At 43.7% G+C, this 26,692-nt stretch overlaps 2 protein-coding genes across 6 annotated transcripts in view; one reads left to right on the plus strand and one right to left on the minus strand.

Moving 5' to 3' along the window:
* The window catches only part of thnsl1 (threonine synthase like 1), a gene marked incomplete at its 5' end in the record, with an annotated part of 333,814 nt that overhangs the window by 222,461 nt on the left and 84,661 nt on the right, over positions 1-26,692 (plus strand). The gene's annotated exons all lie outside the window — the stretch shown is intronic.
* The window catches only part of arhgap21a (Rho GTPase activating protein 21a), an 87,371-nt gene continuing 61,666 nt past the window's right edge, over positions 988-26,692 (minus strand). For 3 of the 5 annotated variants that reach the window (XM_084341160.1, XM_084341159.1, XM_084341157.1), the window contains 19 exons: positions 23,326-23,349; positions 19,780-21,748; positions 14,775-14,921; positions 14,580-14,682; positions 14,321-14,357; positions 13,818-13,937; positions 13,193-13,492; positions 11,841-11,905; positions 11,593-11,741; positions 11,362-11,504; positions 9,847-10,005; positions 9,641-9,719; positions 9,465-9,538; positions 9,115-9,204; positions 8,908-9,033; positions 8,766-8,807; positions 7,819-7,924; positions 5,259-5,290; positions 988-3,781 (listed from right to left, as the gene is read on the minus strand). In XM_084341160.1, coding sequence (XP_084197286.1) covers positions 2,147-3,781; positions 5,259-5,290; positions 7,819-7,924; positions 8,766-8,807; positions 8,908-9,033; positions 9,115-9,204; positions 9,465-9,538; positions 9,641-9,719; positions 9,847-10,005; positions 11,362-11,504; positions 11,593-11,741; positions 11,841-11,905; positions 13,193-13,492; positions 13,818-13,937; positions 14,321-14,357; positions 14,580-14,682; positions 14,775-14,921; positions 19,780-21,748; positions 23,326-23,349 — 5,400 coding nt within the window. In that variant the 3' untranslated portion in view covers positions 988-2,146. The remainder of the gene's footprint in view (positions 3,782-5,258; positions 5,291-7,818; positions 7,925-8,765; positions 8,808-8,907; positions 9,034-9,114; positions 9,205-9,464; positions 9,539-9,640; positions 9,720-9,846; positions 10,006-11,361; positions 11,505-11,592; positions 11,742-11,840; positions 11,906-13,192; positions 13,493-13,817; positions 13,938-14,320; positions 14,358-14,579; positions 14,683-14,774; positions 14,922-19,779; positions 21,749-23,325; positions 23,350-26,692) is intronic. The other 2 variants (XM_084341161.1, XM_084341158.1) reach the window with 1 other exon arrangement.

The following is a 26,692-nucleotide window of genomic DNA, read 5'->3' on the forward strand; positions in this document are numbered from 1 at the left end:
TGTACTGACACTGGGAATGTACAGACAGAAATACTAAAAATATTTAGTATGACTTAATTTAATTATTGACATTCAGTGAAATAAATGTAATTAAACAAAAACAAATAACTTCATAAAAGCTTCTTAATTTCTTCTCAATCATAAGATACATAACAAACAAGTCATTCGAGTCATCAAGCCTCGGCGAAGTCACAAGTCTCTAACTTATTTACCATTTGTTTTCTGTTAGTCATGTTGCAAGTCATCAAAACATTCGTCGTCATTGCGACTTGGACTCAAGTCAACTCAAGTCACTGAGTCCACATGTCTGATAGTCAGTTAATTATCAGGATCCCATGAACACCCGGGACGTGACCTCAGTGACCTCAGTGACCTGCTGACACACAGAGGCTCATTCATACGTTCATCTGCTCTCCTCTGGTATTGCAGCTCCCTTCACTCTGACGGAAACCTTAATTCAATCTTCTTCTGAAATATGTGCAACATACTGTCAGCAGGCCATGAACCAACTGACAAAACTGAGTTATATCTCAGCCATTTTAGCCTCACGCACCGATCGGAAACAGATTCTCAGATCTTTGAATGTCAAAATCAATTTACTTTATTCAAAAAAATTTTATAGCGTAAAAAGTTTGATCAATTTCACAATCAAACTTCCCAGATAAATAGTTAAAATCAGTTTTTTGTATCACAAGTTTTCTGATATTTTGTTTAGGTTGCCTCATCTCCATATTTAATCAAATAGATGCTAATTGTCAAACATTTCCAGAACAGAAATCTGAACCAGAACAAAAATCAAATGTGTATTTTGGATGTTTTTTTCTCTACGAGCATGAAAGAAGAAATGTTATGGAAGCAAATGTCCCAAAATCTCAAAGTGACTTTCACTAAATCAATGTGAGCTTTTGACTGAATGTTTGTAAACACTTTTGCAACATGGCAGAGGATCGTTGAGTATAAAACAAAGAGACGAAGCAGACAGGAGGATCTAATAAAGATTATTTATTTCCAGTGTTTGTTGAGGGAGGGCGTCACACCCATGTTTTGCTGTACACAGGCAACGAGATGTTCACTGTTCAGAAAACATTGTCTCATGCAGTTTGAAAGAGAAGTTTGTCGTGTTTTTTTTGTTTTTTTGTTTTTTTTTCTTTCTCCCAGGTTTTAAGCGCCCATGCATTTTACTGCACTTTGAAAAACACAGAGGTGGGAAAAGTAAAACCATGATGAAACACAGACACGGACATAAATCTGAATGACGTCGCTGTGGGTCGAAAACTAAAAACAGGAAAAAAAACACAAAACAAAACGTCTCTGGAATGCCTGTGAGGTTTGTTTCTTCTAAAAATGTTTTAAAATTTCTTTGACAACTGTTTATAAAAACAGTTTTTTAAAAAAAAAGAAAAAAAGAGGCACTTTTTCTTTCAGATAAAACAATTATATGTAAAAACTTACTTGTTTTTGGACTATAACTGGACAAAGTTTGGAAATAAAAACTACTGTACCAAGCATTACATACTATAGTATCAGCATTTCATCATTAATGTTTTCTTTTTTTTCAGTCTTTATTTGATAAAACTATAATAATTCCTCCGGTTCGTCAAGCTAATATCTGGCTGCTGTGAGTGTGCTGTGAAAAAATAAAGTTCCCACAGCACGCAGCTCAGAAAGCAGCCCTCAGTTACACCCACATACTTCAAGTACAGGCAACAAAAAAAACATGTACATATTGTTTTTGAAAAATGACAATATTGTCACAAGCATCTAGTGTTAGTCCAAGGAGAGTAATACATTCTTCATACTGCTTATAATAGGAAGAACTTTTAAAAAGGTTTTTCCTCCTGCGTTCAACCCTTCGAGTCCGTTTCAGTAAAGTCACATTCTTGCGCTGGCAGGGTTTCCGATCTCGCAGGAGGACGTTTCTTCTCCGCGTCTGTTCCAGTACGGCCGACGAGTCAGTGGAATTAAACACGTAAACTCTTCAGCATTATTCCAGTAACAATCAGCCTATACACAGTATGTACAGTAGATACATAAAGTATACTTTGTAGAAAAAATATTGTGCAGTAACCTTCGCTGAAACACCCACATTCGTACATTTAAACGCATTCATTCATTCAAAAAGACAAGAACGTGACACTTGTCGTTTTCACAGATACTGGTAGAACCGTGAGCGGACGACTTGTGCTCCGGACAGTTTGTGCGGGTGAGCGTCCGCCCCGAGGCTCGCTTTGTTTTTGCCTTGCAGCCCGCTACCGTTAACGTGCTCTTGAGCGGCAGGAGGAGGAGGAGGTCTTTCTGAAGCTGCGTCCTGCACGTCTGGATCCTCAGGGACGGCTTTAGGCGCCACCTCGACGCTCGAGTCGGAGCCTCTGCACCGCTCCCTCGCGATCCAGTCCCGGATGGAGAAGTCCTGAGAGGAACATCTGGGCTTGAGGCGATCCAGGGCGGACAGCTCGGCCGCCTGGTCCACGCCGCCCTGCTCCCTCCAGTCGTTAATGACCGCCAGTTCTGGGAAGTCCCTCTGCCCGCCCATGGTGTGCCTCCGCCGGATGTTCTTCTTCTTCCCTCGAGCGTCTGGAGTTCGGTTCTTCTGCGTGAACATGTCGTCAGCAGACGTGCGTAACCTGAATTTGAGCCGCTCCGTTATCTTGAGGTGCCACGCCGGTTCGGAACGCTCCGACTCGCTGCGCGAGGACGAGCTGAGGCTGCTCGTGGACCGCCCTTTCTTCATCACCTCCAGGACTCGAGAGAGCCGCGTGGAAGACTCCGCCCGACCCTCGCTGCGCTCCCCACTCGTAGCTACACCCTCCACCGATGATTCGCTGTCTGTTTTCTGTCTTAAGGACCACCTTCTGGAGAGGGTGTCGCACTCGATCATCCTGTGTGACGGGAAAAGGCGCCGGGCTTCCATCTTGGGCGTGGTGCTCCCTTCAGCTGCTCCACCACCTCTTTGTTCGCTCTTTTCCTGATTCTGTTCTGGGCAGGGTGTAGACTGGCTGCTGCCGCCGCCTGGAGCGAAAACCGGGAAGTCGCTCTCGCTGTCCGTCTCCATCGGTCGTCCCTCGCTGATGAGCTCACTCCGCTCATCGTCTGCCTCCTCTCCGCCCTGCAGCTCCGGACTGAGAGCGCTGGAGTCCGCTCCAGTCAAGAATGTGATGGAAGAAGTAGTGGAGTAGTCTGAGGTGATGGAGCTCACCTCTGCACCGGCCGACGCCCCTAAACCTGGTCCCAGTCCGACACCTGCAGGAAGGTCGGCGGACGTTCCTGCAGTCCACTTTTTCGGTCTGGACCGCGGCACTGACGCTCCAGAGCTCATGGTCCCGAGGTCGGAGGTGTTTTCATCGAGCTGAGACGGAGGATCCGACAGGGAGGATTTCCCCTGAGGAACGATGATCGGGGACGGGGAGGGCGAAGGTGAGGGGTGTCTGGGTGGAGCCTTGTCCTTCAGGAATAAGGAGTTTCTATGCTCTCTCTTGACTTTAGGAGTGAGATCCACAGTTCTCCCGTTCTCCTTCCTCTCCTCGACTCGTGCTGGCTGCTTGGCGTTGGGTTTGGCGTTGGGGCTTGGACGAGACTCGCTCTGCACCTCGGTCTGGAGGCCGTGGTGGTTCGGCTTCTGGCCAGGGATTTCCTTTTTGGGGAACACAGCGTCCAGATCGTCGTCTGAGCTGCTAGGCTGCGGCTTCTCCTTTGACTTCTTTCTTTTGCGGCTGGCTGCAGCAAAGATGGAGGAGACCAGGAGCTCTCGGCTGCACTGGTCCTTCCCTGAGCCCCAGGAACCCTGTGAGAAAGAGAGAGCAGAGGAAACCAAAATGAGTCTCTCCGATGCTGAGAAACACAAGGAAGGAGCACGTCATAGAGACCCCTGTCTGGAAACTTAAACCTGTACTTCACCTGCTCCCGTGACGCACCACAAACCAGAGAAGTGGGCAGAGAGAGGAACATTAACAGACGACATCAACAGGGAGCACATTGTTGCGTTCATGCCGACTTTTAAAGCAGAAGCAGGAGAAGCAGCAGCACGACATGAACCGAAGCGTCCCTGCACGAGCTGAAGGAAAGCAGCCACATGACAGCAGCGCAGTGATGAGAAGCACCTGCCTCTGCTGGAGACACACTGAATCATTTTTATAACTTCTAAGAAGCAACTGCAGAATCCTGAACATCGTCACGAAGCAGCAATCTTATGGAAAGCGGCTCTGGGTCAGTGGATGTCTGGTGCTGACGGAGAACTCACTGCAGAAACTTCAACGGTCGTTTCACCCAAATAAACAAAGAAAACATATTTTCTCACTCAGGCCAGGTGGTGTCGCTCTGCAGATAGTTTTATTTGTCTTGGTTTTCATAATCATGTTTTCATTAGTGTATAATCACCTGGAACTAAGAATCGCTGTGTTTTCGTTACCTTAGTTTGAGTCTTTTATATCTACAGAGGGAGCTACAGTAGCCCAGAAGGGACAAACTTAACACTGGCTCTAGAGAGGGTTTCGAGCTGCCGTCTGCAGCCTCACTGCTAGACGCCACTAAAACCTAGACACTGGACATTTTAAAATCTTTGTGATTTAATACTGACTTACTGTTTGGCTGTAGCATCAATCAAACTGAGAATTTGTTCCTAAATTTGGACGATAGAAGATTGACGTTCAAGATTGTCGAGCAAAGATTTTACCATCTTTATGAAGCTGACAAAGTAAAAAGATGATTTTTCGGTGCTGTAAGAAACACAAATTAAATTCTCTTCCATTCTTTTGAAAAAGAGAAAAGCAGAAAAAACCCCGCTGGCTTCTTTGTCAATACTGACAACTACATCTTCTGGATAAAAGAAAACCTTCTCCATACAACTCCAACAAGAATTAGGAGAAAAATGGTTTGACAGAATGAAAAATTAGACGATTCATTCACAATTATTGTCTGAAAAAGTTGCAACATTTTATTTTAAATTAGGCTTACTGGCCTTTTATTCCCTCATCAACACATGGCCTCGTATTTATTTGCTTTTTTCTTTCTTTATAATGTGTAAAAAGCTCATAAATAAAGCTTGACACATGTAACCGAGACCACTTGCACAGCTGGATACGACAAAAGGTGAGTAAGAAAATGCAGTTTCCTGGTGATTTGGGTGAAACAGCTCTTTAATTGTATTCTATCTGACGCTGGTCTTGACTGGAGGCGGCGGCGATCTCTCCCGCTCGTCACCTACCTCCTGTCATCCTACACTACCAGCAGCCTGAGAGGGTTAACACCGGGCTCACACTCACCTTTGATTTAGCCGAGTCACTAGTCGGTGAATCTGCGTGGAAAAGAGAGAAGAGAGGGACGAGTTAGATCGTTTAACAGCGCAGCTTAACACGTCGAGGAGGTGCAACACGGGAAAATGAATCGGGGAGAAAAAAAGGAGAAGAGAACCGTGTTGATGAGAGTGAAGAACACAGAACAGACGAGACTGATGACAACAGTAGACAACAGGCCATGCGTCACACAGCGACAGATGAGCTCTATGTTACACTCAGGTCCACGTCCACATGGCATGTGATGCTCTTTCTCCGACATCGAGTCCAAGTCGAGTACAGACATAACTCTGATCTTTCCTCCAGTTTCTGAGTGATTCTGAGTGCAACGTTAGCGATGAACACGACAACATTTAACAGCAGCAGAACAGTGAGGCAGAAGAGGTGCCATGCAACACGTGGATGGACTGATGATACCCAGGTATACAGACGTGAACCCTATCGTAAAAACATCTGAAACAACAAATATAAAAAGTTGGGGATTAATTCCTTTTTTTTAAAAATACTGTCTTTAACACTTCACTCTTAAGGTTCCTCTACCAAACCCTTTTTTCCCTATTCACATATGTTAAATGAGGTCTAAACCAGTGTTTCCCAACATTATCGCCTTAAAGAAATATCTAGTTTACTACATGGAAACTCTCGACAAAGTGGTCCCCAATTATATTTCACTTCCAACTGATGTGATCTAAGAGATGGATTTCTTTTCTCCTCATGCAAATGTAAACACTGAATATTCTTAATTTAACCAACTTACCTGTTATATCAGTGTTTACCAATCCTTTTTGTTGCTTTATTAAGATTAATTTAAATCTTTTCTGCGGTTATTAACAGTTAATAACTGTATAGTCAACTGTTTTTTGCAGCTACAGGATCTAAAGTGTTTTTATAAATCCGTTTATCCAATAACAAACATGTTTATGATGCAATTATTAACACTTCTCATTAAGTTACTACACATCCTATAAGGACTTGTGAGTGTCTTATTGCCTACTGAATAACGCTTATTATGAGGAGCTGAATATAAATCGTTACCAAGAGGCTAAAGTAAACACAACTTTAAGTAGATGAAAGTACCTTTTTCTTGTTTCCAACCCTGGTTATTATCTCACAACCCCTTTGATTCATCTTTCACATTCTTTCATTCAGCGACCCCGACATTAGAAACCACTGGTTTAAACACAAGCGTCCTGAAGAAAATAGTCTAAACTGAACAAAAATGTTGGACTTTTATTACTCTGTGCTACAGAAGAAAAAAAAAACTCTTGAGGTTCAAACCTCGACTACAGATTGTTTTAGCTGAACTGATGAAGCAACGTGGGATGACATGAGCTGCCATGACAACAGTGACACGGTGATGACAAGAGACGGCTATGGAAGAAAACCAAAAAAATAACAGAGAGGTGACAGGGGGGTCACAGAGGGGCTAGCTATATGAGAAGAGAGGACACTACATGAGAAAGAGAGTGTCAGCAAGGAAAACCTATAATCAGTCCTCACCTGCGCTGTAATCACATCTACTCATATCATCCGTCGATTGTAGCTAAAATTTGTTTCTGTTTGTTTGTGTGACATAGCCGAGCCCCCCTATACACCCCTTACAATACACATGATGGCACGATATGCAAGTGCACACTGACCGGTGACGTAGAAACCATACCATGCTATCTCTCCTGTTGGCAAGCTTGCGAGACAGTGAGGAGAGACAGCGGAGAGCCTTTCAGACAGTAGCACCGGCCGCATCAGGTATACTCTGATAGAAAACCTACAACACCGGACTCTGTACCGTACCGTGTAGCCGCTTCGCTTCCACTTTTCCTCGCTGTTTTCTTTGTTTAATGCTTTTCGTTTTCTCTTTGGCTTAAAAGAACTGCGGGTTCCTGCAGACTAGGCAGCTACACTGCGGGCAACAATCCTCCTTCTTCCTACAGTTCCAGCTGTCCATCACGGACATTATAGAGTCCATCAGTGTCATCATGGTGTGATAGACTCCTCCCACTTGGCCTGTGTCAAGATCAGTATGTGTGAATGCTGGGAAAGCCTTTAGGACACCCGACAGAGCCTCACTAGAGACAAAGGAATCAGAGGTCGCCTTTCACTGTAAAAAACATCTATTTCTGACGTGGGAAAGAACATGCCGTGTTAGTGCAACAGTAGGCGGGAGAGGGGAGGGGGAGTCTGACGGAAACGAGGAGTTAACGGGCAGAGGGATTAAAAACGGAAAAGGACATCTAAATCTATTAAAAACCGAGGAGGAGCTTTAAAAGCAAATGACGAAGCGTGACAATTTATTGCATCCTGGTGCAATTAAATTGCCTCACTGGACTCAAGGTTAGCCATAGACATTTCTATCTAGTGGCAACAGTCAAAGAAGCAAAAAGGGGGGAAGAAGCTTGGCCTACAGGAAAAAGCAGCAGTGTTATCATCAACATTTGTTACTAGGTCACACACACCGGTCCCTGTTCGACCACAGCAGAGAAAGGCAGGAGAAAGGTGAACCCACCAAAGAGTCGGTCAGCAGAAGTGTTACCTGATACTTCACCCTGCGACGTGCCCGTACGGCCGATGTTGGTGAGCAGGTGGTCGATGTTGGGGACGGGCTGAGACTCCACCGCGCTCTCCTCCTTGGACATGGTCTGAAAGGAGCAAACGTGCCAGTGAGGAGCAGATTCATGAGGAGCTTTTAGAAGAGTATGCAGATGCATTTTGGATTTTGTCTTTGCCGCACTGATTTGCATTTCCATTAAATGTTAAAATCGTTGCATCTCCAGAAAGCGTGGCAAAGCGTGCCCTCGAGCTCCAGGCTGCGGTAACGGCTTGCTATCCCTGACAACCCCCCTTCTCCACCGCAAAAAAGGCTGCGATACTCAACTCTTGTTGCTCTCAGTACTTCTGTAGTTTCTAGCTGAATCTTTAGTTTCTCTGCTGCAGCCCTGTTTATACTTTCAGATATCTGCTTTTATTTTACTGTTTCATCACGTTCACTTTCAGCTGTATGAGTTGTGTTATGCGTCGTAATAAAAGCTATTAAGTGAGAAAATAACGAGACTTTCATTGTGAAGAATTTTTAGGAAATATAAAGCTTTTTATTAACACGTCAGCGGAGGTTTGTTCTTCAACAACACTGCCGGGAGAAAGACTATTTACAGCCACTCGTTTGATCAATAGCAAGAGTCAAAGATCAGCCTGCTGCTTTCAAACACTGTCGAATCAAATGAAGCGCGTCGTCGGCTGACGCCAAACCGCAAGTCAAACCAGGTCAAACCAAGCTAGCACGGGTGTATGGAAAAGCCCCATGTGTTTGTTGGAAAGTATTTTTGGGGTTATTATTATGTGGCTGAATGAAATTTATATTTGTATTTGCAAACTCACTTGCCCAAAATTGCCCCTATTGTGACAAAAAAACCTCATTTGAATTGAACTGGAGAGGACAGAGCTGGAAGGAAATCAATAAATGGCAGTGACGGCTGTACCCACCACTGGTTCTCCGTTTCCCTCTTCAGTGAAAAACCAGTCATACTAGAGGAAAGAAAAAAGAGAAAAACATTGAAAAATAAAGTTTTTGTGCTTCAAATGTACATTTTGTGTTTGTAATAGCAGTTAAAGATGTGATGCTCACATTTTGAATGAGGGTCTCCACTATCCTGTACTGGTCTGGCATGTGTGTCACCATGTGGGTCATGTTGTCCTCGGTGGTGCGCACCAGAGTCGGACCAAACACGATGGCCAGGTTCCTCGGTTCCATCTGACAAACAAACAACCGAGTTTTTAGCGTACGTGAGCGACTTTCTCATCAAAATCAAGACATTTGTTTTTGTTTACTCACCTTATTCTTCTCCGAGTTCTCAGCCACAGTTTTGAGATGAGCCGAGAGGAACTTGAGAGTCTCGTAATGATGATCTGGCAACTCGTGAAGCTGTAAGAAAAAAAGATGAGATAAGAAAGATCTTAATTAATCCTGAAGGAAATTCTTGTGTCATATTTTGCTCAAAACTACATTCACATAAGAATAAAAAGTGTAAAAGGAGTAAGTTCTGACATCAGTACCTGATAAAATAAAACTGAAATAAACAAGCAGTACAAGCAATGATACTGAGAACTAATTCAAATAAATAATTACCTAATAAAGGTAATATTTAACAAAAGAGGGACGAATTAGGTGTCAAATCAACTCACCAGCCTCTTCAGCACTTTGAGTCTCTCCACCGGGTCATCTGTTCTGTTTGCCTCTATGAAATCTGCGTACCTATCTGCAGGCAGGAATGAAGGTAGAAAACAGTTAAGTTTACTGGGTTGTGGTTCATAGTTTCGACCACTAGGTGGCATGCAAGACCTTCGAAAGAGCGACCTACCGTTGGTGAACAACGGCTCTGGAAGTTTACGGAAGAAGGACTTGAGTAAACTGCTGATCACATTGAGGTCCCTCCATTTCTGTAAAACATGAGATTACACAAGAATGCGTCAGATCCATTCTCAAGGTGCTTCAGGTCTGACCGCTGCAGCGTGAGGCTTCAAGGAGAGTTTAATTAAAACAACACGGATCGATGAAGTGACTCACATCATCCTGGATATCGATGTCGTTCATGCCCTTGTTATTGAGCTCCTCCTGCATGTTGGAGATGGCAGCGTTGTTTCCCGGCACTCTGTAGATGCCTGTGTACTCCAGCCCCCGCTCCTCCACCAGCTTACAGCAGACCTCCACAATCAGAGGCACAAACTAGAGCACAGAGACGAGCAGAAAACGATGAGCTCATTGGACTAAATGTTGACTACAGTTAGACTTTTCTCCACAAAGTAATAGTTTTAGAGGAAATGCAGATCAGTAAGCCTGGAATTGCTTATTGTGATGCCATCTTCAGATGCTTTACATCCCTGAAATATGTACAACCTAAGCTAAAAGCATATACTTAACCTTAATACTATTTAAAATGTGTCATAAATTAAAAAAATACAAAAATCTGAATGTATTTTCATCAAATTTTATGAAATAAACAGAAAAAAACATTGATTGAAAACATTTCTGAATACAGAAACACAAACAAAACATTTCTTCACACTTCAGAAGTTTTTTGAACTATGTGTTTTTTTTTGTTTTCTGGATAGGCTCTTTTTTATGAGCAGAGTGCAAAGGTGTTTTTTTTTTATTAGTTTCATCTGTAGTTGTCCCCAGTGCCGACACTGGTATCATAATGACTGATAAAATGATCGAAACCATGTCATAAAAATCGACCTGCGTCTCCACTCCTCTGGAGACTTTGCTTCCTGCACGCTGGTGACTTTTAAAGAATGAAAATAACAAAATGTTAAGTTCAATGCAACAGCAATTTTATGTCAACTAATACACTTGCATGAATCTCTATTACAGAGTGAAATTCATCACTTTTCATTCTTTAATTTCTGCCCCTATCCACCCCACTGCCCTACCGCCTCCTGATGATGTTTGATGAAGTAGGACCTCCAGGATTAACAGAAATATCAATGTAACATATTATACAAAATGCTTGCCCCTTTCCTTTAAAACGTCCCGTGTGAAGCAAATATTATTCTCTTCAGGATATCTGAAGAGTATTTCTTTCTCCTCTCCATTTCTCTGTGACTCTCTCACTCAATAATGAGAACGAGGTGCAAAAGAACAGTAGATCACAGGGTGTACAGTGCCAGAAACAGGTTATGATTAGGTGTGAAACATTTTCATAAAACAGGAGAAATATCAGACGATTGGAAACCACGAGAGGGCAATCAAAACCGGAAGGTTGGGAAGTATGACTGCATGTAACATAACGCAATGACCAATAACACGATGAGACGGAAGACACACGTTTTAGCTATTCTGCTGCAAAAGGATGAAATCTCTAGCTTTTATGTTTATCTGAGATTGATTTAAACAGGATAAGGCTGACAACAACCTCCCACGACCAGCCCGGGGCTGCCCACAGGAGGTCTGTTTTCATAGTGCTAACAGAGATGCAAAAAACTCTAATAAAGAACAATGATTTCACAAGAAATTATGATTTTTCTCCACACATGCATTCACTGTTTCTGGTGTTTTGAAAGAAATGAACTCAGTGCAGACCTTGTTGTTCTGTGCGGGAGGACAGTCGTCCAGCCTCACTCCAAACGTGACTCCTGCTGGCGGCTTCTTCTCGAAAGGTTTCCTCATCAGCCCTGGGATGCCCTTCCTCCATGTCCCTTTATCCTTGGGAGGGCTGGTGTCATCTGCATGCACAGTGCAACAATTATTAGTTTCAAATCTTGTAAAATTGCTTGGTTTTTCCTTACGAATGCTCGTCAAGAGTTTTCCTACCTTTGTGCATGTTCTTCCTCTCCTGCTCCGGTTTGGGTGAGTGTGGACTTGTTGCCTTGGTCTCTCCTTTACCTCCCAGCAGCGTGTGTCTGATGCTCAGCGACTGGCGTGAAGGTTTGGGCGACGGCTCCGTCTTGCTGCCTGTCGGGCTGAATGAGACGTGGACGTGAAACACAACATGAGCTCTCCAATCAGAGTTAACCTGTCCGGCTCTGTGTGTGAAGTTCTCCTCCCTCCTCCACCCTTACCTCATCAAGGTGTTGTACTCCTTGATCTTCCTGCTGATGAGGTCATGGCTGGTGAAGACCGCGTTCTAAAAAAAGACAGAAAAAGGAAGGAAGGAAGGAAGGAAACAAAAGGACACAATAGGTGATGGTTAGGGCATCAGGTGCAACAGTTCCCTCCACCCCACCCCCACCTGACAGGCCATAACGGATCTTTATGTAACCTGCTGCTATCAGGTGACACAGGTAAGACCACTGGAATCCCAGTGTGGACAGCGTGGTTAGGTCCTAAAGAGAGGGGGAAGATGAGCTTAAATTTCTAATGGGGGCAAACTGCCTAATTTAAGAACTTGTGTAGTGAGTGTATGGCAAGAAATATCAAATATACTGTATAAATATTCTCATTAAATACTCTTAATGTGAAGGTCAAAGGCTGAAACAAAATCTACGCCTGATGAAGAACTTTTACGTGCTCGTATTATTTCCGTGATTTGAATTTTTCAGGTCGGATTCATCAAATGTCCGCAGTGGAATTTTATAATTTAATTCAAAGCACCTTAAATACTTGCTGAGCTATGATTAAATGTCAACATCATCTACCAATTGAGGCATAACACATACATGTACATATTCTTGACAGTTTCTGCAGCAACTTTTGTTTCCAGCTTGAACCAAAAATAGCTGGTTTTCCTCGAGCTGAAGAGGGAGCCGCAGCGGGCTGATCATATCCTAAATGCCCTTGAGCATCCGTTGATGATGTATCCCTGATAACAAGGTCCCGCTCCAAACTGAAGGAAACACAGGCAGGTTTCTTAGATAGCACCAAGGTACTGTAACTGGCTAAAGAACCAGAGGTAATTTGGTAAAAAAGTGGCCTAAATTTGTGGACAAGCTTTATTCACAAAAAAGGATAATTTGACATCGGGAAGCTTCAGGTCCCGCTGTCGGACATCAGCTGATTAAAACAAATTAGCAGTCAGTTGACCCGAGACATAAAGAGGGTTTGACATGAAGTTAGATAATATAAAAAGAAAAGTGGGTCATGACTTAGATGGGAGGAGGCCAACAGTCATTGTAGGACAACAGGAATATCATACAGTAGGTGACGTTACACTGTCAGCTGTTATAACCTGCACAGCAAAACCCTCAGGCAGCTGTCCCAGTGAGACCTGTGTTGGCTGACATCCTAAAGTCTTCTAATAAAATATTAAAAGATGGCGCCAAACTACTCAGTGAAATGTCAACCAGAGACAATGATGATATGGTGAACAGTTATTTAGTTATTTATTTTTATGATTTATGCATAATTTAATTACATAAATATTCAAATTTATTCAGACAAAGGCAGCACAGTGAGTCAAATAAGTGTTTTTCACCTCTTCATCCAGGTTGCTGTTCTCCTGTATGACTCTGATCCAGGCCAGCATGTCCTCTCGGTCCTCGGCCTGGAACAGGTACTCGCAGTCCGACGTGGTCAGCCGCAGCACGTTCTTCCGCTTCGTGTCACTGTACGAGATGTCGATCAGACAGGCCTTGATGCTGATTGGCAGGGGCTCGTCCACCGCTTGGCAGTTGGCGTGAGCGTGTCCCTCCTTCTTGTCCTTATACAGGCAGAGGTAGTGGCCTCTCAACACGGCGTACATCTGCTTCCACGGGCGCATACCTCCGCCGACACGCTGCAGAAACAGGTCATGAGAAAGCAAAAATGGTGGGAATTAAATGGTAATCTCTCTTTAAATGTTCCTATTGTCTGCATCGTAACACCTAATCGCTGCCTTTAGGACAATATGAGACCTCATACATGGAGGTCAAAGGCAGATATGCGTTCAGACAGGTCAAACGTATACATAGACAGAATAAGGTAACGAGGGCAGTCTGCTACTGTTTACAAACCAAGTCATACAGTAGGTCATGTAACACTTATGTGCTCTGCGCTTTCTGTGTCAGTGTGTGAGTTACATGATGCTCAGGCTGAGTATGTACAGTGGAGTCAGTCCCCACCTTGCCCTTGTCTGTGTTGAGCTGCTTGAAATGCAGCAGACCCTCCTTGGTGGCGTCACAGAAGACGTCTGATGAAGAATCCCTCCTGGAGCCTGAATCTTCGGACGACCTGTCCACAGCCTGTGACGGAGAAGGAAATAATATGAAAGCTAAAAAACACCTGGAACACCGACAACCAGGCCGGCTGTGTAAATCATTAGTCTAAGACAAGGGTTGTGCTGTTCATCAGCCAAATTTTAAAGATATATAAAGGCTGATTTAAATCTAGAGACACAGACGCCTACACCCTTTGATCAATTATTTACCAGAAACAGCTGACGTCTCTGTTTTCCATAATATAATTCACATTTCACTGGAACAAGTTTTATCTTCTGGGTGTGAACTAATGAGCCGATAAACCTTGGAGCAGGAAATGCAGATAAACCAGTCATGTGGCAGGTGATCAGAGAGCACAGCTGGCACTGAACAGACTCATGTTTGATATAAATGTGGGTTTGACTCACCTTCCTAAGACTTTTCAGACCAGGGATTAAGGACCTCCTAGATAGAGGAGAAACACATATCATGACACTGAAAGAGCTGAAATCATTCTGAGAAGAATGAGAGCAAGAGGATCACAAAAATGCTTAAAATATGAATTAAGTTTGGATCTATATTGAGGCATTGGCCATCTTAAAGTGCAGCTACTGTCATTTTCAAGTCATGTGGACAAAAGGAGTTTTGTTTTCTGTTACTCCTCTTCATGATGATACTGAAACTCACCCTCTGCTTTCTTCCCGGTAGTTATCCAGGCCTTCATCGTACGACTTGGATCGCTCTGTTTTAGTACCAGAATCCGACTCAATAATTGTGAGACGGAGAGAATCTATTAAAGAGGATCAAATGATTATTGGTTACTGTTCATAACCTGTTCTGTCAAGTCTAATAATTCGCTGCTATAATATGCAAATACTGTACCTTGGTCATGTGACAGCTGTCGTCGCATGAGAGGGGACGGAGAGGGGGGGCTGGGTGGGATGGTGGTGATGGTGGGCGCTCCAGATATCACGGCAGAGGCAGGAATGTGTGAGCTGTCCAGGTCAAGGCTCGGACTCGATGGTTCATCTGAGGACAGAAACAAAAGGAATTTAGCTACTGATCGTTAGCTTAGCCCCTCCCCCAAACAGTGACTATCCATCCGCATCTTAGAAAGCACAACTAAGCGCAGCAGGCCTGTCGAGCGTTGGATTTCTCCACGTGTTGAAGACTAAGCTTCATTTGAAAAACCTCAGTAGAAGCTTCAATTATAAACTAGTGTCTTGGCTAAATCTGGCACATTTACAGTGATGTTTATTAATATGCACAGTCTCACATAAATGAAAAGATAAATAATTAAATCAGTGAGTGAGTAAGTGTAAAAATAACAGACATTACAGCCCTGCCAACTATTGGGCCATATGAGAAGATAAAGCTTGACAGACAGTAACAGGGTTAAACTCTGACTACACTCCTATATAACTCTGGCTAGTAATCCGCACCAGGAAATATCATATTATAAATTAAATCATGCAAAACCCATGTCTAATTCATCCCTGCTATCTCAGCCTGAATAAACACTTCAGCCGACGGCAATAAAATGCTGCGATAAGAGCGTTTGAGGCTGAAGCAAAGTGATGCAGACAGGAGACGCAGTTAGTCAGTAGATAGGTGTTTCTGTCCTGATAAGTTGCTGCACACCTTCCCTTTTAAATACACGCACACAAGCCAGCCAGCTAACATTACATCATCCCAGACAAGGCTGTGTCATTGGGTCTGATATGCATTATCAGCAAGATGGCAAACCCTAAAAACAAATTAAGAGACGCAGATGATGAATAAACAGCTAAAGGCGTGAATCATATCTGCGACTGTGCTGATGCAGGACGGCAGGTGAAACCAAACACTGTAAAATTGTGTAACACTGCACTTCGTACGTGTTGTCTTTTTTGAAATGTGGTCAAACTATGCATAGTTACAAATAAATCTCAAGAAATGCAACTGTCACTGTTATTTAACTTTACAAAAGCTTCACGGTGCGGTCAAAAAGAACAAGAGCAAAAAATTTCAATGATTAAATTCATCGGTGCGATGGAAATCTTTCAATGGCACAGCTTAATGTGAAACATCTGATCTGTTTGTTGGTTGTGTACAGATCCCTGCTGTGAACTCTCTCTCCCCAAACCTCAAACACATCTCCCATGACACAGCAAACCTCATTTCTGCCAAGCCAGGCAGATGCCCATTTCATTTAATCACTTGTTTATATACCTCCAATCCCGTTTCTGGGAAGACGGCGGCAGCCAGTGATGTCTGACACGTACAATTACACTTTGTTTTCTACAGGATGTCAGTTGTCGACATCAAGATTGACCTAGTTTAAAACAGAAGATCCAGATCCAAACATCTTTGAACAAATAGTTACACATTTTTATGCATTTGCTTTGTTCTGAGAGGTAGATGAAAAGATTAAAAAAAACACTCTCACATCTTTTTCAGTTAAATATAAAGCTGAAGTCAGGAGATAGTTAGAAACACAATCCCCAAAAATGTGCTGCACTGTTTCTTAGATGACTTCCTGGCATCTTGTTGTTCCTGTGACTCCACAAAGCCACTATGCCGAGAAACACTCCTGCACAAAACGCCCCATTTTTACACTTTTGTACCGAATGTTGAGCCAGAGAATACAGCACATACATACACTTTTAATATTAAAGTAATTACCAAAGTGATATTTTAACAAGATATCTTCACTATGACGTTTAAGTGCTTTTTTACAACACTAGCTTTATCAGCTAATTGAGGGATTGCCTCGTCTCTTCCTTGTAATTGACATCACCCCTCAATCATCTACAATTACATACAATTAATATTTCCAAAATGTCAAACTTTTCCTTTAGATATTAAACTTTAACCATCTTACATGATCAACATGAAAAAAGAAAAGATTGCTTTAATGTCTGGAAGTGCAAAAATCTCGATCTAATCTAGATCTTAATATAGAGAACTAAAAAAGCGAGGGCCGGGGTGTGTTTGTGTGTATACAGTGGGAAACTGTGCTGGAAGAGGATATGATTAACCCCTGCAGGTTCTGGGGCACGAAGACGTACAGGAGCTGCTCTCATTGGCTGCTGATGAGTCACCAATGACAACACAACTGAGGCTGCAAGGTCGAGTTCAAGCTTGTTAGGTTACGTCTGCCATCAAATTGTCAGCGATGTGAAAAAGACACATAAGAAACGATAATAAACAATGTCAGTTAAAACACAACAAGTAAATATATTGCTCAGCTTCTCTATGACACACTCGCACACTCCAGTTTCTTAAGAAAGCCACACAGGAGAGGGGACTTCTCATCATAAACAAGAGAGGACGTGACATTTTGCATGTACTTTAGCTGTACCATCTGTACTCCAGTGTTCCTAGTACAAAAGCTTGGCAGACACTTAATGTACAGCAGTTGTTCCACTTATTGTTTGGAGCTGTACTATGAAATCTAATTGAAGCAGACTGCTGCAGGAATGCTCTTATTTCTCTGTTATGTCACAGTCCATTAGGACAATGTTCTTGGGTTTCTCTCGCTGTACAACACTGGGGGAAATATGAGACATTTCAGGGAGTGGATGGGGGTGTACGGAGTTGTATGTGAGTGTGTGTGTGTACGCAGTGACTGTATGTGTCTGCGCTGACCTACTCAGACGCCAAAGGGAGGTTTGAATACGTCATGGTTGCCTGCAGTACGGTGTCACGCTGTCAGGTAATCACACACCGGACTCTGTCATACTGAGTTCAAAATGCCAAAAGGAACCAATTTCTTCTACTATTTATATACCTGTACAACATGTTCTGCTGTGTCTGTGGTTTATCTTGCAACACACTGACTTAAACAGACTTTTACTCATACAACTTTCTAACGAGTGACATCATTGCTGGGATATTTCCTCTAAGAGACAACCGTAACTTCCGATGACCCACAGTATGTTCATGATGGCATTTGGACACAATCGATTTCCTTGTAGTATGATAACAATGAGCAGACTAACACTGGATTTTCGATGCATTTTTGTGATTAAAACCTCAACTGCTGAAGCAAAAAAAGGAGCATCGGGGTGTTTTTTGTATTTGGTTCTCATGGTGAGAGGAGTGTTCACTGTAGATTTTTTGTTAACCAGCAGCAAAAACAGAAATAAATAGAAAGTATGTCCTCACATAATCCCATTAATATCCATCTCAAAATGTGTGCGAAGAGTTACGCTACACTGGGAACTTAACAGTCCAACTGCTGCATGGAAATTGTACCAGTTCTGACTTGCATGTTGAAAATGGTGATACGTGACATATAGCTCGGTAGGCTTAATGTTCAGTTGTGAGTCAAAGCCACATTTGAGATGTCACAAGCCCCTTTATAGTATATTAAAAAAACAGTTTAGTTTAAAAGTATCAACAAAGTCCATCGTAGTTTGAGACAAAATAAAATTATGTGTTGGGGGAGTTTAAAGAGATCATTCGATCATTTACTCTTATATTCATATTTCCATGTTTATTCTTATACCCTTGTGTGCATCTGTGTTTTTGTATATATCATAAAAGTTACTGGATGCCTACATTTCCCTCGGGATCAATAAAGTTATCTACTGTCTCTATCTATCTGAATATAGCACTGAGAAAATGCAGAATTTTACCCATTTATTAAAGTTACTTATGCACATAACATGGACAGAGAGAGAGAGAGAGAGAGAGAGAGAGACTATAAAATGTAGGTACTGTAAAGTGCTGTCTCACTGTCATACAATAAACTACAACCACCAATTAAAATAGCGATCCTCATGACTCACCTCACACGAACAAGCTCGCAAACCCTCACCTAACACAAACAGGTGGCTCATGTGAGACTGATTTTTATGGATGTCGCATAAAATGTGCAATATAAAGGCCTATGTCGCACTTTAGACATATTAATAGTGTCATTAAAATAGCGTAGCGGCGCTGGTTCCCCCCGCTGAGAACCTGTAGGCGAGCGGGGCGGGGTTGCGTGGAGAATGTGAGAGAAGAGAGACACAAACTGGGCTGGCTTTACCGCAGAAACACGTTATATAGCACAAGATCCCACTCTTGTTAGAAAATACGTCGATAAAACTTCAAGAAGTCCATGTACTGCCCAGGTCTACTGCATAGCCACCCAACTGCCTCCAACATGCTATATATACACTATACACAGTCACACAGCGTCTCCTTCTGCAGCAGAGTTATTCTCTCTTGCGAATCTTTGAGTTATCAGAAAACGTAAAACCCTAGATAAATCTCACACAGGAAATACTGTCCATCATTTGGAAATAGCCCACTTGTCTTGTACATCGTTTGGGTTGAGTATCATTTTAGCTTTCCCATACTGGTACAAATACAAATATCAAAACAACATCTCTTTAATTGAGGAATAGCAACATGTTTTTCCACAAAGCCCTTTTTTCAGTTGACATATTAGCCAAACTTCTTCGTGCAGTATTGTATTTTTATCTTCCCTACATAAACTACAGCTGTAAAATGTCCTGATTTACATCTTCAACATTTCCTGATTCAGGTTAAGAGATATCAGACCATTACGTAAACAAGACTACCATCTGGCCAAGCATGTCGATACTTGATGTGGCGAACACATTTCTGTTGGTACTCAGCTGTTCAAGGTTCAAAGCCCAGCCCTGATTGGATACGTCAGAACATTCACGTCTCATGCCATCAGCTAAATCTCCATTTAAAGGATGGTGTGAACTTGGTACAAATTCAAACTGGCTCTAAACTGTGCCATGCTTTCATGCATAAACATACTTTTTCACTCACACAAACACATGCTGCGTCATTTTTTTCACAGGACTTGAGTGTGTCACTGCTGTTGCTATAGAAACAGGAGGAGATCAAAGTGAAGCTGGCACAGATACGAGTGCAGTCTTACCTATGAAGGGGATTGAATCCAGGGAGTCGCCCAAGTTGTCGGAGCCAGACTTTTGTCGCGCGTCTCCGAGCCTTCTGACGTGCTTCTCCCTGAAGCCGTCGTTAGACAACCAGCACATGGCTCCATCTTCAGAACCAGCCTTCACCAACGGCGGTGACTTATGAGTCACTCCTCTGTGGTTGTCGTTAACAGCTAATACGTAGGACGGTGGGCGAATGTGAGGAAGTCCAGAGTTCTTGTCCCTTCTTAAAACAACAACTGTGGCATCCGGTCCTTCCACGCCCTCTGCAAGACCGCCATTAGTCCGTACTGGGGCGTTGGCTTTTGGCTTTTGGGTCACAGCTCCATTAGTGGTGGAGGAACCAGGAGCAGAGGCGACTTGTAGTTGTCTCTGCATGGGCAGTTTAGAGGATGGACCGGAGCAAGAGGATGACCTGGCTGCCAACCCAGACTCCGACCTGCTCTCCATTTTCAGACTGTCAGCTCTACCTCTGAGCTGCAGGTGCAGAGGGGAAGGGTAGCCCAGGTGGTTGCCCGTGATGTTAGCTCTTTGGTCTTTAAGAGGGTCTGTGGTTTTAGTGGAGGATAAGGCAGGTGAAAGGTCTGAGTTTTTGACAGGCAGGCGTGATGGTCTCATTATGACACCGTCTGTCCTTGATGTTAGTGCAGAATCCGACGTACCTTTAGTAAACACAGGAGCAGCTAACGGCGAGTTAGATAATCCACCTCCTCGCCCTTCTTCATCCTGTCCAGTGAGACTCCTGTTCAGATGAGGTAAAGCTCTCAGGCCTGCTCCCTGCCTGCTAGCTCTGGCTTCCTCTCCCCGGCTCAGCAGCCTGTCATCAAACGCTGCCCTGTCTCCAAAGACAGCCCCACCTGGCTCTCCAGCCTGCTGCCCCAGGTAGTCACACGACCTCGCCCTGGGTTTGGTGACTCCTGTGGGGGTGGAAAAGGGTAGAGCATCCTCGGACGCACTTCGAGGCCAATTCTTTATTGTCCTCTCTGCTCCACCTCCAAGCCTCTCTTGGGAGACGCTACGTAATGGAGTAACTGTAGTACCCTGGGTAATTGCATTAACCCCACGATCATTGGAGGTGCTTCTCCGTCTGAACTGGGAGCCCAGTGCCCCTCTTTGACTGGTGCTAGATGGAGGCGGTGTTCGTTGCTGGGTATAGACCGAACTAGAACTGGCAGCCGCACGCAAGCTGTCCAAGCGCTCCTGGATGGTGCGACAACCATACGTGTGCAGCCTCTTGGCGTCAATATAGTCCTTGTAGGTGGTGTAGTTTTTCCAGTCGATGTTCTGGTGTGGAGAGGTGGAGGGGGCTGTGGGAGATGGTGAGTAGTGGTTGGCGTTGGGTGAGTTGGCAGTGGAGAACGTGTCCGGTGAGGCAGGAGTAAGAGGGGCTCGTACAGGCGTAGATAATGTGTCAGGAAAGACGGGTCCAGGTCTAGAAGTTGAGGAAGGGGAGTAGACAGGGGATTCTGTTGGACGGGAGGAGGGGTACTGCAGCTGTGCACCACCAGGTACTGAGGGAATAAGGGGTCTGGGTCTAGCTGAGCTAGAATCCGCTGAAGGACTGTACCGGTTTTCCTCTGTCCTGTGGCTGGGTCCAGCCCGAGCCACCCGGGACCCCCTGTCGACCGGATCAAGAGGCATCGCCACTGTCCTCACGTTCTCATTACAGACGCACGCCACTGTCTGAGACTTTGACGTCTGCTGGGGTGGAGGAGATGGCGGAACAGGGATTTCCACCCGGTAGCTCTTCTCTGTGGCCCCTCCTCGTCGTCCTGGTCCCTGAGCTGGCCCTCGGGGAGTCTCGCTGACTGCGGCGGGCTCTGATGTCTGAGCCATGCCCACAGCCTTGACTTCTATCCGAGGGTAGCAGATGGGAGGGGGCTCTGGGATGTTCTGGGCATTTCCGCTGTATGCCTCGTTTCCTTTGAGGTATGCATCCTGGGAATATGCCTGGAAGAGATTATAGGACATTATGTCAGTGAGAGGTTGAAGCGCTAAACTAGATCACATTAAACCCCTGGGAACATCGCACCCAACCAGGGACAAGATACACTGACTCTTTTCTAAGACAGATCAGGGAGTTTTGGGCTTTTTCGGGGAACCTCTCCTATCGCTAGATGACAAATTTACAGCCACATCTTACCTATAACTTTATCTTCCTCACAATCTTTTCTTTCTAAAACACCTCAAGAGCATCACAGCAATGTGGTTGCTCGCATTGTGAAAGCAGACAAGGAATGCTTATCCACTACTACCATTTACTGAGACAAGATACATTTGACTTTTCTGTAAGACAGATCAGGGAGTGCTGTGGACTGGTTGAACTTGTGGGCAACCTCTTCTACCACTAGACGACAAATTTATAGCCACATGTAATTTACGACTTCATCTTCCTCTGACATTACAGCTACGATATCAGTCCTTTCTTTCTCAAATACCTAATTCTGAAAGCAGACGAGGAATGCTTATCCACTACTAACATTAATGAATCTTTGTGTGTGCTGATGAGATTATCAGTAAGACAAAAACTGTTACTGTATTCCCTCAGAGGACTGTAAGTGACAGATAGACAACTGGATTCAGCCTGTCTGTAACAATAAAACAGCAGCACGCTAAAAATAAACACAGCCCTCCAGTACTGTTCCTCCAAATCAAACTCTGTTAACAGTTTCACAATCTGTTCCTAAGAGACTGGAAACAAATGTTACAGCATGCCATGATACAAGTTAACTGCGCTGAGGAGAAATAGATGTGAAAGAGTGGGAAACAGGGGAGGGAAAGCTGGAAAGTCCAGAATAAAACCATGAAGCCAGGAGTAAGGATTAAGCTGGCAGGGGCTTACCCACCTTTGGTACCGGAGAGTGTGCCCTGAGGCATGAGGAGAGGCTGAATGGGGGACGCCTATGTCTGCTGCTGGCAGTTAACGCTACTTCTGTCAGCATGGCTCCACAAATAAGGTACTTTCCTTGATTAAAACTTGAAGAAAAACACTCAGATCGAGCGAGCTATAAGTCTCCAGTGAATAATCACCACGGACAGCTTCAGAGAAAAAAGCCCTGGATGCATATCGGACACGCCGTATTTCCTCAACCCATCAGCGCACAAGCTCTTGAGAAAATGAAAGGGAGAGAGTCGTGGTGTTGGACTTTAATCGATAGCACTCTACCTGAGGTGTCAGGTTACGATTGCAGCCGCAGTGAGTGTGCTGCTTGGAGCCTCCCTCTGGATTTGCATAAGTCATACAGTAACACAGAAACCAAATTTCCCCAGTACGGAAAGTACAAAGCAAAACATTTGAAGACAGTTGGCACATGAATTTAGAGCATTTGTTTTTCTACACTCACATCTGTCACTCAACCTGCTATACAGGAAAATACAACGTGCATAAACCACATGAGAGGATTGGCACTATATATCTGGAGTTTTGCCAGATTCTGCATATGCAAAAACAAGCTGTAAAGGTGTCAGAAGAGCTTCTTAGAGAGCTTAAAAGGAAAGTGATTAGTGAGAATAGTTCCCTTTCTTACCAGAGCAGTGATATCCCTGGAAAACTGCAGTCCACAGGTTAGAGAAGGGCAAGCAGAGAGGAAAAAGGGGAATAAAGAGAAGTAAACACGTAAGCACAGAGAAATGAGAGGTTCAACGCCAGCGATGGAGATGAGACAGGCAACTTGTCTTGACTTCAGCATAGGCTAAAAATACATTCCAGTGTGGGGACGCTGAGCAGAGGCATCACAGTCGGAGAGGAAGAATAAGAAGGAAGAAGAATAGAGCCGAGATTCAGCAGTGTTGGCTGAATATCTTCGTGTTCATGCCCATCGTTTCCTCCTCTTACCCCACGACACAGCTGGCATAAAAATACATATTCGGCTGGCTTTCTCCCTCTCTCTCAACATACTCAGCATTTCTTTCCTTTGCTCTGTCACTCTCACCTGCTCACAGTGGTACCTCCCCTCCCCCTCCTCTCTGGTTTCTCAAGCATTTCAGTGGCACTTACACACTAACAAACACTCTCTCTACACGACCCTCCTTTCCCTCTGACAGCCTCCCGCTCATCTGTTTCAGATGCCGCTCTATCATATGTTCACTTCTGGGTGAGCATGACCGCACGCTCGCCTGATCGGCACTAGCTTCCTCTCTCACTCGCTCCTGTAAACAGTGAGCTGAGAGGAGTCAGCTGACTGCAGCTGCACTCCCTCTGGTAGTGAGTGGGCTCGATGTCTCCAAAATACAAAACAGACAAACATGAGTGCAGAGATACATCTACACCATGTGCTTCATCCAGTTATTCTCATCCAAACTATAACGATGGAATTATCTTACTCTGAAATACTGCGTTAAATACTGAAATAAAGTAAGGAGTAGTCGCCCTGAAACTGTCCAAAATCTGTCTTTCTTCTTGAATAAACAGGATAAAGAGGACTGTGTATGTATTTCACAGGAATTATCTGATTGCAGGGCTGTCATGATATCAGATTTTCAAGATTATCATGGCCAAGGCAACTTACTCACTCAAAAAACGCTCAAATTACAAGTATAAGGAGGTGGAAAGAGTCTGTAACCATAACATGGTTATCGTGAATATTGTGACACCCCTGCTTGATAGATTAAAGGAACAGTTGACTCCAAAATAAAAATTCAGTCACTGTCTACTCCCAGCCCCATTGAAAAGTCTTGTAGTCCACAAAACATTTCTTGAGCTTCAAAGCAAAACAGTGTTGCAGCATTCTCCCAAATAACTGACGCAGATGGGGACTTGTTTTAAAAAGTGAAAAACCAACAGAGAAAAAAAAGCACAAAATAGCCGCATACAGCTTGTTCGGCATAATACAAGTGTCCAGAAGTCCTGAAATCCCAAACTAAACTTCACTGTAGCTGCTAAGCTAAAAGGCGTTAGCGAGAAGCCCGACTGAAGTGGGTGCACGAGCTCCAGCGACTTTTCAGATCGATTTGGGATCTCATTAGGAGCGACTACATCAGTGAGAGTCGCCTCAAAAAATGCTGTTTAATCAAAACAGCGGTTTGTATATCAGCAGAGAGGTGTTTCCTTTCACGCAGCTGCAGAACATACAAGCATTTTGGCCGCCAGCTGTAGTCTTTGCGGTGTGTCCCAGTGCTTTTTGGCCGAGATACAGTCAGCCTTTGTCGCAGCTAGTTCTCTGATGTCAGGTTGGAGTGTAAGGGCCTTTTAAAACAAGTCCCCATCTTCTTCAGTTGTTAAGGAGAATTCTGCAAATACGAAACTTCCCCCCGACTTTCTATCAGCATGGGAGTGAGAAAATTGAGGCTGAATGTTAATTTTTGGGTGAACTGTTCCTTTAAACACAGAGAGCCAAGACAGAACTAAATCATTAACAAAGAGAAACATTTACAGTTAAATCACATCTTGTATTATATCATCCGTAATTTTGCTTTCATACAGAGGTTCAGAGCACATTACGCAACAGTTTATGCAACCCGTAAATCTGCCTAATGGCTGCCAGATTTAAAACAACTGTGAAGTAAAAAAACAATCCCGATTGAGTTTAATTCTGCCTTATGTTTTCTTCGACGAGAAGAAACAGCTAATTGCTTCATCTGAATCCTTCAGCCTTGTGAGTGCTCAGACTCTTTCCAAAATGCCAAAAGCAAGTTTCTGTGGCTTTTCCTGAGCTGCGGCCAAGCTAACGAACTATGTGTGGAATTTAGCAACACAGTGGGATCTGACTGAGTCCTCTGCTCAAAGAGAGAGTTTCCCTGAAAAGAGGTGAACAACGTGTGGCGACTGGTTTTGATGTGGCTTGGCGCTATTTTATCGTCTGTGGGGCTATGGACCCTGACTGATGGCGATGGCGTGGGCTGGCTGGAAACATCACTGAGCTCATCGGCGTTATGGGAAGACGGAGTGTGGAGCCGTGGCAAGGAGTCTTACTCAGCTCCTATTGTTATTAGCTTCATTGTTTCTTACATAGTTGGAAACTGGCCCACTCATTTCTCAACTTAACACGAGACAATTAAAGATCAAAGATACAGTGGCAGGATTAACAGGTAGCTTGAAAGTCTAGAAAGGAATGATCTCTTGATACTTACGGGTGTCCCGCATGAATCCACTCCGAGACCCAATACATTTCAGGCCGTGTTGTGACCATGTTTCAAATCTTTAAATAACCACCCACTCCGCACAGTCCTGAGTCCAATAAAATGTTTACAGTTCACTCTAGCTGGACCCCATTTGGAGCTAATGTGCTATGGTATCGATCGGGATGGAAATCGATAAGATTTTACTGATACCAATGCCATTATCACTTCTGCTTAACAGTGAGATTCTTTATTGATTTCCTTATGGGTATCTGAGTTTTAAATAAGTGGCATTCCTGGATGCAAAGCCCATGTAGGTGTAGAAAGATGTTTCAGCATGTTGCTGGTGTTTTTGGTGATTTTGTACACTCGTAGATTGGAAAACTTTGGCACATTTTTCTTTATAAAGTCATTTTGCCTGAACTTCCCCTTTATTTCTTGTTAAAAGCAGCTGCAACCTTAGTCACATGGACAAATTATGTATGTCATTCCTCAAACCCACAACCACATCTTGTTGTAATTTTAAAAAGTTTAAATATAAAATAATACTTGGGACACTTCTCCTTCTTGTTTCAAGTTTCCAGCAGCGTAGTCACGTGACGTTGACATTGTTTTGCAATGAGCAACTGTCAGAAGCGTGCCGGCATCGATAAAAAGAACTGATAAGATTGTGATTGGACCTTTTGAAAGTGGTTCTCATCTGTTACCGATTCCAGAGTCCAAACAGTAAAATATCCTGCCTCCTTTACAAATCTTACTCTGATAAGTGTTTGAAAACCACATTCGCAGAATTGCTGCAAAAAATGTGGTTATATCGGCCGATGTATCAGCATTTTT

This window comes from Pagrus pagrus (genome assembly GCF_965226575.1).
Source record: "Pagrus pagrus genome assembly, chromosome: 20".
NCBI lineage: Eukaryota > Metazoa > Chordata > Actinopteri > Spariformes > Sparidae > Pagrus > Pagrus pagrus.